General features: G+C 39.2%; 1 protein-coding gene across 1 annotated transcript; it reads left to right on the top strand.

The window, feature by feature from the left end:
- Positions 1 to 240: 240 nt before the first annotated feature.
- On the top strand, positions 241 to 867 carry LOC115224533. The gene has a single exon (XM_029795442.1). It carries the CDS (start codon positions 241 to 243, stop codon positions 865 to 867), a length of 627 nt encoding a protein of 208 aa, XP_029651302.1.
- The last annotated feature ends 17,619 nt before the right edge of the window (positions 868 to 18,486 follow it).

Genomic DNA, 18,486 nt, shown 5'->3' with positions numbered 1-18,486 from the left:
CATAGGAGGTGACACAGCCTTGCTTGTAGGAGACTTTAGTAAAACCCTTCCCGTAGTTCCAAAGGGGACAAGAGCTGATGAGATAAGAGCTAGCATAAAGACGTCTTACTTATGGAATAGTTTGCAAAAGCTGAGACTCACAACCAACATGAGACGCCTGCAGTTCAGTGTGGTGAGGATGTAGTCAGAACCTTTTCAAAGCAAATATTGGGCGTCATTGATGGCACTTCGGTTGGACATATGGTATCTGATTTAAATGAACTAGGGAATAAAGTGTTTCCTAACCGAAGGAATCGGTTTTACAGACCACAACTGGCCGAACATCAATTTCTAGAACGCTTACCACGTTCGCATCACATCTACAATTCTGTTGCCACTGTACTCAACATCGATGAAGCTGAATTCTTGAATAGTCTAACACCACACGGCCTCCGACCTCACCACTTGCACTTCAAGATTGGGGCACTTGTTATGCTGCTTCGAAACTTTGATCCACCAAAGCTTTGCAATAGCACAGGATTTATGATAAAGAAGATGATGCTAACAGTCTTGGAGACAACAATCTTGACTAGTAAAGAAAGCGTTGAGCCTATATTCATTCCTAGAATTCCACTTATTCTCTTGGATATGACTTTCCTGTACAAACGCCTGCAATTCCCGTTAAAACTGAGCTTTCCAATGAGCATTAACAAGGTCCAGGGGCATTCCATGGATGTGGTAGGTCTGAACCTTGCGGAACCAGTTTTCTCCCATGACCAACATTATGCTGGATGCTCAAGAGTCGGCAATCCTAATCATTTATTTATTTATGCCTCACAAAGAAAGACCAAAAATGTTGTTTATCAAGAAGCTCTGCAAACTAAATAAAATTCACCAAACCACGAGGTGTTTATTATTTAACTGCAATATTTGTAATTGTTGTAAATGTATTGATAATCTACATGTTATTTTATTTATAAATCCATAAGTAAATTTATTTCTATGTCTACTGTAAAACTAAATGTCAGTGTCTGTTTCTACATTCATCGTAAATCTATTTCAACACTAGCACCCCTAATGGTAATATTCTCTGGGAACGCACAAAAGCCCTTTTCAATATTATTTACTTTGAACTGTTCTTGTCTCATCTTCGATTAGCCTGTTATTACGTAACATGCTTCACAATATTGGTATACGTTCGTTATTGGTATTTCCTCATAAGTTCTGCATACTATGGGAACGCATTAAAGTCCTTTTCAAGACTGCTTTATTTGAATTCTTACTATCAGGCAACTAATTTAAAGTTTTTACGTAACTGACTTCACGGTCGTCCTTGCATGAGGTTGGCCTTCAAGCGACAAATGGCCATTCCTAAAGTGTGGAAACCACTCGTAAACTTGTGCTTTGCTCATGGCAGCGCCCTTGTACGCTATTTGAAGCATGACAACTGTTTTGGTCGCCGTTTAAACCAGCAGAAAAAGAAGAATCACACGGAAGCACGCTGTTCCTTCGTTTCAGCCATCGCAAAAATCGACGAACAGAGGAGAAGCACCGCAAAACAAAGACGCATCACGTGACAGTAGGAAACAAGTCGACGACGTCGGTCGGCAGACTGATGCCTGAGAGTTGCAGCGGAAGCCCGAACTGCAACGGTTTTGTCCCACAGAGAACGTTTCCGGTTACTTTTGGGTACATCACGTATCTGTGTGTGTGTGTGTGTGTTTGTTCCCCCCAGCACCGCTTGACATCCAGTGTTGGTGTGTTTACGTCAGTAACTTAGCATTTTGGCAAAAATAGCGATAGAATGAGTACGAGGCTTAAAAAAATCAATTACTAGGATCGATATGTTCAACTACAAATTCTCTGAGGCGGTGCCCCAGTGTTGCCGTATTCTAATGACTGGAACAAGTAAAAGATACAAAACAATATGTTTCACAGTTCTTCAGGTTCTCTCTCTCTCTCTCTCTCTCTCTCGGGTCTCTGTCTCTCTGTCTCTTCCTATCTCTCCCTTACTCTCCCTCCCTCCCTCCCTCCCTCCCTCTCCCTCTGTCTGTCTGTCTGTCTATCTGTCTCTCTGAGCTTTGGTTTCCACCAAACCACACTTTCCTTAATGTGCCAATGCATCGGTCCAGATGCGTTTTCGACTCTTCTTAGATATATTATTTTTAATGTGCCTATCCTTAACTATATTACCATTCCTTAAATATAATCAACTGATTATGAAGACAAATTTTATCCGTTCATACCGTGCCATGCTGCCGGTTAAGCTTCGTTGTAGTGATATGCCTTAGAAATATGTATGCTTCCTCTAAATCGAACTACACGTACCTGTAATTAATACCATTCAGAAGTTTGGGTCTTCGCTTCTATATACACAGTTTTTTGCCTTAGCTATCAAATGATAGTTTATTCAAAGTAGTCGCCTTCAGTTTCCACCACTGCCTGAAGACGTCTCCGGAAGCTAGCTCATGCGTTTCTCTTGGTCACTAGCTCGCCATTTTGCTGCCAGCGGTGCAGATGGTATCTTTCTCAACCGCGCCCCACACATAATAATCCATGGTATTAAAATTGAGGGAATTAGAAGTCCAGAAATTGGGTCTAGTGAAGTCGTAAAGTTGTAAAGATTCTCCGATTTCAGACTTTCCGGAGGTGTGGCAAGGAATCGAATTCTGTGGGCCACACATATGGCATTTCAGTAGAACCCTCCCCAGACTGATTTTCAACCACAGTTTCCAGCAGCTTCATATAACCGTCTGAATTGAGCCTAAGGCCCTGTTCTGGCGTGCTGGCGCAGTTAGAACGCTTGTTGTGTCGTCCACGTCTTTGTATCTCCGTTTCAGTTGTCCGTCACTTCTTTCAGCCTTTATAATGTTCACAGAGCATTGAGCAGGGGTCATGATGTCAGTATTCTGACACCCGGCACGAGTCGTCAATATACAGGGAACTCTTCTCTAATGTTCAAATGGCTTCCAGTCCTCCATATCAGTAAACTTTTTCTCAACATGCTCACCAACGCCGTTGACTGTTCACTGCTACACTAAGTTGTTCATCGAAAACAGAAGACATAAAAATTGTCAAATTTACCCCGAACACCCTATATGTTTGATCAGCGCCGCTTTAGAAGTAACCTCTAATACAACAATAACAACAATAACAACATCCTACTTTTTTCTTTTCTCCATTTTTCAGCTATCACTAAGGAATGCCTGCAATACAGTAAGGATTTGGACTGCAGGTTCCATTATTGTTTACACGAAAGATTTCCCTGTAATGACGACTTGCGAAAGGGTGAAGCGCATGCTCATTGTGTGAAAGCCAGGGAACTTACAAATAAATTGACTGATGTGGTAGGTCAAACTTCTGATTTGAATCTCGCGTGGGAAATAGTAAGAGAGAGAGAGTGAGAGGGAGAGAGCGACAGAAATTGGGAAAGTGAAAGTGTGAGAGGGAGAGAAAGGGTGAGAGCATGAAGAGAGAGTTAAGAGGAAGGAGGATGTCATGTTTTATTATCATTATTATATCGTAAGGCGGCAAGCTGGCAGATACTTTAGCACGCCGAACGAAATGCTTTGCGGTATTTCGTCTGTCTTTTATCGAAAATTTATTTGTGGAATGTGTTCGTAAGTTTCTGTTAATTGTTGTCTCTCTTGTTGTGCCTATTGTTGGACTTATTGTTTAAAAATTGTATTATAATTTTCTTTCGAAAGCTATCTGTGGTTTTTCCCTGTGGGGGAATACATAAATTGCCGGCAAGATGCCGAAAAGTGTGTCTTCCTCGAGTGAAGATTCATCGACCGAGCGGGGAGCAAGGAAGATAGAAAGTTTAATTTGTGATAACATTTCTGATGTTTCGGAAAATGAATTCCCTGCACTAACAAATGTTACGGATACTAAAAGAAATATAGAAGCAAAGACCATTGAAAATGAAGAAAGAAAAAGTTTTGCGTCAGCAGCTGGTAGTGGAACGCGACAGCTGTCAACTGACAAAAAAGAATTATTGGAATACAAGGAAATGATAACAGAATGAGATGGAGTGGTAAAAGTGGAAATACCAGGAGAAGAATTAACGGAGGAAAAAACAGAAAATTATTATTTTTTAAGACATTCTGCATAAAAGCTCGTAGAATTTACAAGATATGTGAGTAAAAAAATTGAAAAATGTTTAAAACCCATCAGGCAGGACATTACATATCTATCCAGAGGGAAGAAGTTTGGAAATATCGTGGTGAGGTCAAGAACGCAGAAACGGCACAACAACACTCTGTAAAATCTTTAGAGTCGGAAGATACAAAGTTAATCCCAATTTACATGGGAATGAGAACATCAAAGGTGAGAATACCCAGAATTCCACCCGGTGTAAACCCTATGTGCTTGATGGCGGCAGTCCTGGCAAACAGAGAAGATAATATTAACCTCCTGCAGGCTACCGTCACAGAGAATACATATTGGACTGGTCAAACGCTCAACCTCATACTGCAAGCTGACCAAAAATTTTAGAACAGCTCCCAGAAATCGTAGAAATAGGAGAGGAGGTTCTAAATATTTTTGTTTAGGGGCGTTAGCCTCGATGTTTCCAGTGTGCCCAACTGGGTCACATTAAAAATATGGTAAAGAAGATGAAGAAGAATCAGACGGTGAGGAGGAAGAAAGAGAGGGAGAGAAAGTGAAGGAAAAATAAACAACGAAAGGACAATAGAAGGCTCGAACCAGCAAAAGCAGAGTGATCCGAGACCAAAAAAAAAAAAAAAAAACCAGCCAAGAGAGATAGATCGAGGATGGCGGAGGGGGTGACGAACAGAGAATAGCTGCACTATACAGCAAAAACGAATATTTAATGCGGGAAATAAAAACCAAAAAATCAGCAACTAGACTAATTGAACCGTCAGATAAATATAAAAACCATGAATTTTAGAAATTGGACAAAAAGCATAACATCTTACACATACAGAAAATCGGTCTCAACATTCTCATCAATCTATGTTTGAGGGCTTGCCATCTCCGACCCTAAGTCAAGAAAAGGTGGAGAGTCTCTCTCCACAGGACGCCTCAATCTAAAAGGTAAGTCACGTCTATTCACATTGGTTGTATAAATGTTCGTGGCGTGATGTCGAGTTGGAAGCACGGGCGCTTCCTAAATGACACCAGGTCGAGAAATTTGGATGTAATTGTTGCAACGGAAACCCAGGTGAAGGGGCCAAGAGATCTGCTCCCTATCCTGAATGGCTACGAGAAATACGTTTCTCCGAGTCGGGCGGGAGGTGCGGGTGGGGTGTTGGCCCTACTAAAATGAAACCGAGGAGAAGTTGGTTTTTTCTGAACCAGAAGGCAGGTTGGTCATTCTTGACCTGACATTCAGTTGTGACAAGATAATCAGGCTAGTCGCTATTTATGTACCCAACATTATGGACCCGCAAATGAATATTTTCGTGACCTGGGCAAGTTCTTAGCCACGTCGCATTCGCTAGTATTGTTAGACGACTTTAACACAATATGTCACGCACACACAGATCGTGTTGGCTCGAACATAAACAAAAAATTGTAACACAGGTTTACGGGATCTGCTAAGTCACTTCCAGCTTGCAGATCCATATAGGTTGGAACACCCGAACACTCCTCAGTGGACGTGGTCAAATAGTGACGGGTCTTCCAGAACATATCTAGATAGGATTTTAATTAGAGAAACAGATAACTCCATAGCCAAGTTCCACAGTTTTTTCTAGTCAGCTACAGTGACCACAAGATGGTTACCTGTAAACTGACGGTAGATAAGTTGCATAGTCAGGGATCTGGCTACTGGAAACTCAATGCGTCCCTTTTGGCGATTGAGGAGTACAGAAAGCGGATCAAAATGTTAATACAGAGGGCATTAACTGGTATCATCATTAATAACAAATGGTGGTACGCCTCAAAAAGAGCCATCACTTATGAGTCTATTAGGTTTAGCATAAGTTTAGCTAAGAAGGGACGTAGAATAGGAGATGATCTAGTTAAGGAACTAGAAGAAGCCTGGAGGACTGGTAATGCGGACCAAGCGAGGGTGAAAAGACTGGAGTTAAACCAGCATCTTGAAGCCCAACACATGGGAAGTATTGCCAGAGATAAGTTACGTGCGATGGGAAATGAAGGAATCAAGGCTGCTGGATGGGTCCGAGTGGTGGAAGCTCGGCAAGGAAATAGTTCCATTATTTGGTCTTTGATGAATCAAAATGATGTCTTGGTAAACAAACCCAAGAAAATGTGTGAGGCCTTTCAGGAGTACTTTGCCCCGCTGTTTCGGGACGACGGCGGTCCAGGAGGTGGGAGAGCTCTCGAGGACTTTCTTGCCGGGCTGCCGTGTCTCTTGGGGTCGGATGCGGAGTCTTGCGAGGGGCTAATCACGCCTGCGGAGGTGATGGAGACTTTGGCCGACTGTAAAGCGGGCAAGTCACCGGGATTTGATGATCTTCCGTACGAGCTGTATAAATGTATGCCAGACTTGTTCGGGCCTCTACTGGCTGACGTGTAAGCGAACTGGCAACAGAATGGGTTTATCCCCAGATCTGTGCGCCGGGGAGTAGTGACGTTGGTCAGAAAGCAACCGGACAAGGGGGACGTTATAGAGAATTTCAGGCTCCTAACTCTGTTAAACGCAGAAATGAAGATTTTGGCCAAGGTCTTAGCAAAAGAGTTGATGCGTGTCACGAATGGTATAGTCAGGGAGGCACAGACATGTGTCATCCCAGGCAGAACCATTCAGGATACCCTCCATCTTATTTGCTATACCATAGACAGGGTTGGTAATAAATCTGGCAAAGGTGGGGCATTGGTACATATAGACCAGTCTAAAGCGTTTGATAGGGTTGATCATCGATACCTGACGACTGTGCTTGCGCGGTTTGGCCTGGGCCTTGGCTTCCTCAGGTGGTTTATCGCTTTGTACCACAATATTGACTCGATAGTTGGGTGAACGGTTTCCTTTTGAAGCCGTTCTGCATTAGACGCTCGGTTCGTCAAGTATGTCTGCGCTCACCACTTTTGTATGTGATGGCTCTGGAGCCCCTACTGCGAAGGTTGAGTGGCATCCCGAGAGAACCAGGTCTAGAAAGGTTTATTACGGTTTACGCGGATGATATTACTATCAGCGTAACCTCAGTAGCACGCCTACGAGAAGTGGGTAAGAGTGTTGAGGCTTACGATGAGGTGTCAGTAGCAAAGATTAACCGGGAAAAGTCGGTCGGCTTGCAGCTCTGCACCTGGCAAGTCGATGCCTTCAGACAGCGTTGTTGGGCGCTGGACGGAGGGACCGGTTAAGTTGCTGGGAGTTTGGTTTGGACCAGGCCTCCAGATAGAGAACTGGGTGGTATTGAGCAGGGTGGCTGCAGTAGTCAAGAACTGGTCTTGGCGGTGGCTATCCTTGAAAGGGAGGGTGGAGGTGGCCAATGTGTTTATTGTATCGGTTATTACCTACCGCCTGAAAGTCGTGCCCTGTCCGGATTCGTGGTTGATCAGGTTGGAGAGACAGCGCTTTCGCTTTTTGTGGAATTGCATCACAACTTGTGAAACGCTCTGTCTGCTGTCAAAAACCTTTAAAAGGAGGTTTAGGGATGCCTTGGTTAATGATGCGCAGACATGCGTTGAGGTTGAGGGACCTCTGGATTCTCCTGGATAGTGAACGGGTGTGGTCTCCGCTGGCCAGACAAATGTTCTCCAGTTCAAAAGTCTTTGCGAACAAGAAGCCTGGTGTTCTCGTAGACCGAGGTCGAGTGAATGGCATAAAGAGTGCCGTAAGGTCCTCTTGCTATTCCTGCGCTTGGGCAACGCCAGCGGTGGGGGCTCCACACGGATTTTATATAGTGGGCTGGTAGAGTCAGAAAGCGTCGATGGCCTGGGGCCGTCTCAATTGGACAGCCTGTTTCACCGTACATTCGGGTTGAGAACGTTGCACAACTTACAAAAGTCCTTAACCTCTTGCCCTTTTGGGATAAGCTCGCAAGACACGGTAAGCGTCAGTCACCGACCTGATCAAGATGTGGGGGGTACAGGGAAACCGTCCCTCACGCTATTGTTCCGTGTCCGGAGATATCTCAAATGTGCGCTTATGCTGAACACCTGTTGTCCAGCGAAGGAAGAGTACAGCTATCGACTGAGTCAATTATAAAAATTGACCCACCGGGTGTGTAAGAATTGTATTTTTACGGTTGTAGCAATGGTGAAAGAGGCAATATGGAATTCGGATAAAAGGAATTAAGACCGGCAACTTTATCTCTGGCCACAATTTACGATCATTTTTTTTTCCTTTTTATTTGAAAAGGAAGCTGTGGCTGGAGAAGAGATGTCTGTCGGGGTGTACGTTCCAAAAGAGATGGAAGCATGTTGCACGAGTGTTGTGCGTGCAAGGGACCGTGTGAATAGACGGGGAAAAAAGATATCAGCGATGGATCGGGGCTTGTGGGGTCGGAGCGTGGCCTGGTCGTCGCTTCATTTGTGTTGTTCCTGGATTGTTAATTTCATTCGATTTTCTATATATTGTATTTAATCTTTAAAAGTCACATTTTATGTAAAATCATACCGCATTACTGATCCCATCAGTTGTTCTGTTCATTTCGATGTTTAGCCCCCGGTGGGCAATAAAGAAATTGGTATTTCGTCTGTCTTTACGTTCTGAGTTCAAATTCCGCTGAGGTCGACTTTGCATTTCATCCTTTCGAGGTCGATAAATTAAGTACCAGTTGCACACTGGGGTCGATCTAATCCATATAGTCCCCTCCACCAAAATTTCTCGTCTTTTGCCGAGAGTAGAAAGAAATCGTTAGCACGCCGGGCGAAATGCTTAGCGGTATTTCGACTGCCGCTACATTCTTAGATCAAATTCCACCGTGATCAACATTACATTTCATTCTTTAGGTTTGGTTAAATTAAGTACCCGTTGAGTACTGGGGTCGATGTGATCGACTGTACCCCTGCTCACAAAATCCAGGCTTTGTGCCTATACTACTACTACTACTACTACTACTACTACTACTACTACTACTACTACTATTATTATTATTGTGTGAGAGAGCAGTGACACTGGGGTAAAATATACGAAGCCCAGTATACCCATCATGACTACCCGTCTGATAAGGGTACACTAGGCACATGCATCACAACCATGTGTGCGCGACATGGTGATCTCATATCAGGACAAACAGCACATGACTTTGTAAGTGGGCCCAGTTAGAATTTTCTTCTAGTCGAGTAACCCATCTCGCTCAAAAGTTCCCTGAATAAGGGTTGTTTAAGTATGTTGCACGAAACATCCATGTTTCCAGAGGTGAATTATTCAAATCCCAAAGAATCTCTTTCAGCTCATGGGTATGATGCTCACCCACTACTTCTGCTCATGATCAGAGATGCACATATCGTCAGCCACTAAGGGACATGCTCAACTGGTTAAGGGCAAACAACTGACAAACAAATCTGTGGTATTGAGCAGAATTATTATTATTATTATTATTATTATTCTATGTTTGACTTTTGCTTTATGTCTGTACAAGTTGGCTCCAAGTCTCACCCAGACACCTCAAGAGACAACAGGTTGGAAGTTCTGTGCCATATATTTGGGGTTTTTTGCTTTGTTTTTGGTGTTGTACTAGTGAATGTCTAATACATAAAAATAAATAAATAAAAATAAATAAATAAAAAAAAATAAATAAATAAATAAATAAATAAAAAAGTTTGTTTTAAACCTTGGGATTACATAGAGAGTATTTTGCGTAGGATATGAGCAGTTCCCATGAGCACTATCTTTTGAATTTCTGCCATTTTGGGGTTTCCTGGTATCTGAATTAGGTAGCAATCAGTCCCTTTCGCTATCATTCCCAGGGCACCTATGACAACAGGTATTGTTTTAGTCTTCAGCTTCCACATTTTGCTGATTTCTATTTCAAGATCTTTATATTTGCTCAGTTTTTGGTAGGTCTTGACAGATACGTTTATATCGATTGGGACAGTCATATCAATGAGGAGGCATGTTCTTTGTTTGAAGTCTTTCAATATGATGTCTGGCCTATTTGCATCTATCTTTCTATCAGTTTGGATGGTGAAGTTCCAGAGGAGTGAGATGTGGTCATTTTCAAGCACTGGAGGTGGATTGTGTTCCCACCATTTTTTTTCATGGGGTAAATCCAGGTTTTTGCAAATTACCCAGTGAATATATTGTGCAGCTCTATCATGCCTGTTGAGGTACTCTGTAGGCGCTAGAAGACTGCATTTGGAGACAACATGATCAATGGTCTCATTTTGTTGTCGGCATACACGACATGTTGGGCTACTGCCGTTCTTTAATATGTTGACCTGGTAGTTTCTTGTTGGTAGGCATTGATCTTGAGCTGCTATGATAAACCCCTCTGTTTCAGATTTTAAGCCAGAGGCCATTAGCCATTGATGGTTCAGGGCTTTGTCAATATCTGCATTATTCGCTCTCTTTGGGTATTTGCCATAGAGAGGTTTTTCTTGCCATTTATTATTCAGAATATCTAAGGCCGCAGTTTTGGCACGGGTTTTCATGCGTTTGCTTTTTCTGTGCTTGTTTCTTGTATGTCTATCTCTAATTCCGAAATTAATTGTATTCGGAATTCACTTAGATATTCCTTTGCCTGTTTTGTGACTGAGTATGATGCTTTCTTGTTTTCATGTTTTGAGACAAGTTTTAACATCCAGTCCTCAGAGTTATTATCATTATTATTATTATTATTATTATTATTATTCTTATTATTATTATTATTATTATTATTATTATTATTATTATTATTATCATAATTATTATTATTATTATTATTATTCAGTAGTTTCAATTTTATAGCGTGCTTTCACTTCACTACCGAGCGCAGCTCTGTGTGCCTTGGGTATGTGCTGTGATTTTTTGTGATGCTCTGATGGTTATTGTATGGAAAGTGTTCTGCGTAGGATGTGTGCAGTGCCTAGTAGTGCAATTTTCTGTATGTTATAAGTGTTTGTAAGTCCTGGTGTTTTTGTTATGTATTTGTCTGAATATTTTTTATCATGCCTAATGCACCTACTATGATAGGAATTGTTTCTGTTTTTAGATTCCACATTCTGGTTACCTCTATTTCCAGGTCTTTGTATTTTGAAAGTTTCTCCATTTCTTTTAGAGAACGTTGTCATCTGCCGGTATTGATACATCAATTAGAAAGCATTTTTATCTTCATGATCACTGACAAAGAATTTTTTTTCTTCATGATCTCTGACTTATCATTATCATTATTATTATTATTATTATTATTATTATTATTATTATTATTATTATTATTATTATTATTATTATTATTATTATCATTGTTGTTATTACTATTGTTATTATTTTTATTAATATTATTATTATTATTGTTGTTGTTGTTGTAGTTGTTGTTGTTATTATTATTATTGTTATTGTTATTGTTATTATTATTATTATTATTATTATTATTATTATTATAATTATTGCTATTATTATTATTATTCAGTAGTTTTATTTTTATAGCGTGCTTTCACTTCACTACCGAGCGCAGCTCTGTGTGCCTTGGGTATGTGCTGTGATTTGTTGTGATGCTCTGATGGTTATTGTATGGAAAGTGTTCTGCGTAGGATGTGTGCAGTGCCTAGTAGTGCAATTTTCTGTATGTTATAAGTGTTTGTAAGTCCTGGTGTTTTTGTTATGTATTTGTCTGAATATTTTTTATCATGCCTAATGCACCTACTATGATAGGAATTGTTTATGTTTTTAGATTCCACATTCTGGTTACCTCTATTTCCAGGTCTTTGTATTTTGAAAGTTTCTCCATTTCTTTTAGAGAACGTTGTCATCTGCCGGTATTGATACATCAATTAGAAAGCATTTTTATCTTCATGATCTCTGACAAAGAATTTTTTTTCTTCATGATCTCTGACTTATCATTATCATTATTATTATTATTATTATTATTATTATTATTATTATTATTATTATTATTATTATTATTATCATTGTTGTTATTACTATTGTTATTATTTTTATTAATATTATTATTATTATTGTTGTTGTTGTAGTTGTTGTTGTTATTATTATTATTGTTATTGTTATTGTTATTATTATTATTATTATTATTATTATTATTATTATTATTATTATTATTGCTATTATTATTATTATTCAGTAGTTTTATTTTTATAGCGTGCTTTCACTTCACTACCGAGCGCAGCTCTGTGTGCCTTGGGTATGTGCTGTGATTTGTTGTGATGCTCTGATGGTTATTGTATGGAAAGTGTTCTGCGTAGGATGTGTGCAGTGCCTAGTAGTGCAATTTTCTGTATGTTATATGTGTTTGTAAGTCCTGGTGTTTTTGTTATGTATTTGTCTGAATATTTTTTTATCATGCCTAATGCACCTACTATGATAGGAATTGTTTCTGTTTTCAGGTTCCACATTCTAGTTATCTCTATTTCCAGGTCTTTGTATTTTGAGAGTTTCTCCATTTCTTTTAGAGACACGTTGTCATCTGTCGGTATTGATACATCAATTAGAAAGCATTTTTTTTCTTCATGATCTCTGACAACTATATCTGGTCTGTTGGCCTTAATTTCTCTATCTGTGTGTATCGGCATATCCCAGAGTATGGTTGCTTTCTCGTTTTCTGTGCCTTTTTCTGGTGTGTGCCTATACCATCTTTTTTCTGTTGTTATTCCATAATGTTGGCATAGCTTCCAATGTATATAGGTTCCAACTCTGTCATGTCTGTGAATATATTCCTTCTTAGCCAGGACTGGGCAGCTAGAGATAATATGATTTATTGTTTCTTGTCCATCTCCACATATTCTGCAGTTACTTGTAATATTTCTTTTCATTACATGTTTTTGGTAATTTCTGGTGGGGAGGCTTTGGTCTTGTGCTGCAATTAAAAATCCCCTGTTTCTGCTTTGAGTCCTGAGCTTCTCAACCATTGCTGGGATTTTTCTTTGTCTATTTCTTTTGCGTTTAGTTTAGTGCAGTATTTACCATGAAGGGCTTTTTCTTGCCATCGTTTTATCATGGCTCGTTGCTGTTCTATTTTTAGTTTGGATTTCATTTGTTTTATAGCTTTTGTTGTTTCTTCATCATCTTCTTCTTCTTCTTTGTGTTTATTAGGTGGTATGATTTCTTGTTTGTATTTGTCAGCTTCCTTAAATACTAATATTATTATTATTGTTGTTGTTATTATTATTATTACTATTATTATTATTATTATTATTATTATTATTATTGTTATTATCATTGTTGTTATTATTAATATTATTATTGGTTTGAGCAGGCCGTATCATTAATACGCCGGGAAAATGCTTAGCGGCATTTCGTCCGTCTTTGCATTATGAGCTAAAATTCCGCCGAGGTCGACTTTGCCTTTCATCCTTTCAGAGTGGATAAAATAAATTCCAGCTGATCATTGGGGTCGATGTAATCGACTAGTTTTCTCCCCCAATATTTCAGGCTTTGCGCCTGTAATAGAAACGACTATTATTATTTTTGTTTTACTCAATAAATACGTAATTCTACTTCAGTTTTCTAATATTCCATACATTAAGTATGTTGACAATCAAATTATCTTTTATTTAACAAGTAGCTGGCAACCCTAACCATTCAGGACACGGCCGTCACTCTGAGAGGTACTTTCAAAATACCCGCATCACCTTCTTTGTTATGGTACATTTCACTGCTACCATAAACCCATCATTTCTCGTTACTTAGATTTATAACGTTTTTATAAGTCAGGCATTATGCACTGACCGAGTGTCTCTCTCTCTCTGTTTTTCCTTTCATCCCTTCACTATTTTTTATAATCTATACATTATCGTATGTGAAGGTGCATAGCACAGTGGTTAGAGCGTCGGGCTCACAAGCATGAGGTAGTGAGTTCGACTCCCAGACCGAGGCGTGTGTTGTGTTCTTGTGCAAGACCCTTTATTTCACGTTCCTACAGTTCACTCAGCTGTAGAAATGAGTTGCGACCTCAGTGGTGCCAAGCTGTATCGGCTTTTCCTTTGGCATGGAAAAAGGAGGCAGGTATGCATAGCTAACTGCTGATCTTCCATAAACAACCCTGCCCATTCTTGTGCTTTGGGGGGGGGGGCAACTTTCTAAGTGCAGACCCATGGTCATTCATGACCGAAGGTTTTTTTTTTACCCTTCCTTCTTCTAAGCGCCATTATTAACTTATCTATTCCTTACTCCGCCAGATTAGAGAGACAAAGAATTGGGGTCTTTGTTATCTAGTTGGCCTCCATTCCTCTCAAAATTACTGCTCTTTTGTTAAAAGTAGATAGAATTACTATTCACTCCCCCCAAATAAATAAATAAATAAACAATCCCCCAAAAGTCAATTTTTGCTTTCACTAATCACTGTCTAATATTCACAGGGTAAGATCTGGATAAATAGTATCACAAAATGTTTCGCGATGAAGTTAACAGAACTCTACAAACGTCCGTCAATCGATTGTAGTAAAGTTGACGCAATGATACTGAAAATACAAAAGGAATGTTACACAGCCAATGATTTCTGTAATGTTGGCTGGAAGCACCGCAAGGAACTGTGGTATCTATTCAATGAACCAATAAAAACATCCAAATCAAGGCATTATAAAATGTAAGTTTTTGTTATTTTGGTTGTTGTTGTTGGTGGTGATAGTAATAGAAGCGGTGGTGTTTCATGCAACACTTTTGAAATGTCAGCGAAATGTCGGTTCCAGCTAATCGCTAAATGAATTCTGTCATCCATTGTATTGTGTTTGCTAAAATTATGCTTGTAGATTTACTATCTTTGCTAATCTTAGCTATTTCATTTGCTATTTCCTTTAATCGTGATTCACTGTAACCGCGTTTGACATAATGACATACAAAAGCATTTGCATGTTTCCAGTAGTCCCCTATGCCAGTACGAATCCATTTTTTCCTCACAAATTGGGATTTCGGATTTGACCGAATAAGATGATGTGGATGATCGGAGCGGCGATGGAGATAAATGTGGGACGACGTGGCTTTGCAAAATAACTGTCACTATTCTGCCTCCAGAAAACTTAACTTTTGGGTTCAAAAAATTCAACGCTACTCTTTGAAAAACTAGACGTAAATTTTATGTTGGGCTTAACAGTCACAGAAACGCAAGAAGTCTATTAAACTATCCTGTGATCATTCCCAGACAAAAAATACGTCGTCAATGAACCGAAACCAGAATATTGGTTCATGACCATGAAGGAATTTCAATATCTTCAGTAACTGTGTCTCGAATTTCGTCATGAAGACATTAGCGAAATTAACTGCCATGGGGGTGACCATGGCGCAACCCTTCGTCTGGTAGTAAAATCTTTGACTAAACTTCATTGTGTTACTTTCTAACACAAACCTCAATAATCTACAGAGAAAATTTGATGGAACACTTTTGTTTGACCGCTCTTCGAAGGCATCCATGCATGCGTCTACCTTTTCATTGTAGTCAATATTAGGATATAAGGATGAAACATCCATGGTTACCAAAAAAGAGTTCTCAATATGGTCTCGGTGCTTCAAAATAAGTTTATTTCAGATACAAAATCAAAGGTATCCTGAATATATGAACTTAATCGTTTTGCGACGGGGAGTAGAAAGCCATCCAGCCAATCCGAAATTTTGGCCGTGCAACATTCATATCCGCTGCAAATTGAGCGCATTGGATGAAATCTTTCGAACTCTTTTGTGTATTTTAGGGAGACCATAAAATACAGGTGTTCTTCTTTCTGACCTTAAAATCTTAGATTCAGCCTTATTAACGAAATTGTTTTCCTCCATTTCCAGAATTATTTTGTCAAGTTTCTCTCCGTAATTGGGGTTAAAACTCCTTCACAAGCCGAAATATACTCACTTTTGTCCATAATTACGATAGCGCTTCCCTTATTCGCCATGTTAATAACAATAGAATCGTTATTAGCTGGACGTCGGAGTGCATAACGTTGGAAATTTGTGAGGTTATTCCAGGACCCTTTTCACTTGTCTTAAGGCTTTCTCTAATGCTTGCCTGACAAGATTTACGGAATTCTAGTAATGCCTGTGAACGTCCATCCCGAACCTTATCTGGATACCAATTGAGATTCTTTTCAATCCAATTATGCCAGATTCGATAATCATCATTTTTATTTTTAGTAAACATAGGGTTTTCTGACTCCTCGTTACCAGCTTTTTAAAAAAAATATTCTTTTAGCTTGTGACGCCGGACAAACTGAAATAGCCCTTGAGCTAGTTTATTCTTGTCGAAATTCTTAGTGTTTGGGCAAAAACTCAGGCCAAGCTCTAACACTGAGACATCATCGGGCGAAAGTTTTAGTTTAGATAAATTTATGACCGACTTATTCTCTAGTGTGATGGTTTTTTCTCGGGCAAGTGGTTTTCAGAGTCTTTTTCTCATTAGATTCCTGACTACATTTTGGGATTTGCTCGAAATCTTCACTTAAAACACGGAACCTATTGGGTGATAAAATTTGTTGTGAATGTTCACGTGAGAAGTTATAATTTTTAGTCGCCTTTCTAGGGGTAACCCATTTCTGGGTGGGTGATAGACATTGTCTTCTGTGGTTTTTGTAGACATTTGAAAAACCTTTACTTTCGGGAAAGGAACAAATTTATTGTTTTCAAGGCAAAATCTTAAATGTGCTCGCATTTTTGACTGATCAAATAGAAACTTCCCTGGAGCGTTTCCAATGACCAGTTCAAATGCATACGCCAGGGCAAAATGGCCACAATCATACGCGCCAACTTGGGGATTAATTATATGAACTTGTTGAATTGTAGGAGTAATGTTTGTTTGTGGTGAATACAACGTTGATTTTGTGCCATTAGTTCCTGCGAAACTGGTAAATTCAAACTGTCATAAATATAAAAATCTCCTAAAAAATTGGTTGATAAAACAAAATGATTGTTCCTGGTGTGATGAATAAACAGTGTGCGGTATGGATTGTATGTTAGAAATTCCGTGTGATTATTATTCAGGTGCTCCACACAGAAATTGTAGGAGCTGCTTAGAGATATTGCTCGCTCTTCTGTTGGTGGCTAAAACCATGTCAATGTAGTGAATCCCTTTCGTATTCAGCGAGTATCTGAGGGTCGCAAGTGTCTCGCTTCTTAATCTGTACGCTCTGCCGGAGTTGGGCAACAACAAAAGGACACGAGGCCACGTGTAATCCCCTGACAAGTGTCTCATCAAATCAGTCCTGAAATGTGGCTTCTTTCTTCTGATAAAAAAAACGAGTCCACCAGTCAAATCCACTTGATTCTCTTAGTGTGAGATTTGTTGCAATATAGAAAGCAGGTTCCCTACAGTTGCTTTCGCCTTTTCTTGCTTCTGGAATTGGTATTTTCCCACCTCTTGCAGAGTTGAATTTGCCTCCAGATTCAAAATGAGTTAGCATTAGACAATAAAAGCAAACTCTGTTACTGTGTGTGTGTGTGTGTGTGTGTGTGTGTGTGTGTGTGTGTGTGTGTGTGTGTGTGTGTGTGTGTGTGTGTGTGTGTGTGTGTGTGTTTGTCTGAGTGTTATTGACTGAGTGTGTTTGATTAAGACACCAATATATTTTTTATATTGCAGGTTGTGGAATAATATTGCCAAGATATCTTCAGAATGCAATACGCCATCTGCTGAGAAATTAATACCATGGGTCAAAGCCCACTTCGACGCTAGCGATGATTTGGCAACCATGTGGAAGAAATTACATTAACGTACCTAGTTACTGGGAAGAATTCAAGATTTACTGGCTTGTCGGACTTTGGACTTGGTTACTTAGTATAGCTACCAATGATAATAATAATAATAATAATAATAATAATAATAATAATAATAATAATAATAATAATAATAATAATAATAATAGTAATAATAGTAATAATAAATGGAGACTATTTCATTAGTGCAGTATATACTTGTAATCTTGTACATGTATACACAATCACTACTAGCCACCACATCTCCTATATTATATCTCCCCTACATGTCCCCCTACATGGCCTTGCTATTTGCTTTTGAGCCAAATTAACTAACTAACTAACTAACATCTCCTATATTATTTATACATACATACGTACATACATACATACATATATATACACATACGTATGAGTGTATATATATATGTATTTATATATATATGTATATATCTTCATACATATACATATATATATATATATATGCATAACATACATACACTTACATATATATGTATGTATGCATGCATGTATATTGGTATATCCAAGCAAGGAGGAACATGCACATATGGAAAGTACTTTAACTATCTGTAGAATAAAAAATAACCAATTAATGATTATGAGAAATAAAGTTTGATGCCACTTCTGCTAGATCATTGCTATTTTTACTGTTATTATTGTTTGTGTTTACTTGTTTAACCCCAGGGCAGCCTCGAAACAGTGTTAACTGACGTTTCAACCATAACCATCACGAAATGTGTTGCCTTTAAATAGATTTTCTCAAATTTAACAAATATTTGTTCATTTGGGAATTC

This window comes from Octopus sinensis, linkage group LG25 (assembly GCF_006345805.1).
Source record: "Octopus sinensis linkage group LG25, ASM634580v1, whole genome shotgun sequence".
Classification (NCBI taxonomy): Eukaryota; Metazoa; Mollusca; class Cephalopoda; order Octopoda; family Octopodidae; genus Octopus; species Octopus sinensis.
This window is presented reverse-complemented; position numbering and strand designations above follow the sequence as displayed.

Excerpts from the sequence above, each read along its gene's own strand:
- LOC115224533 (XM_029795442.1), top strand. The coding sequence starts at position 241 with ATGGTATCTGATTTAAATGAACTAGGGAATAAAGTGTTTCCTAACCGA.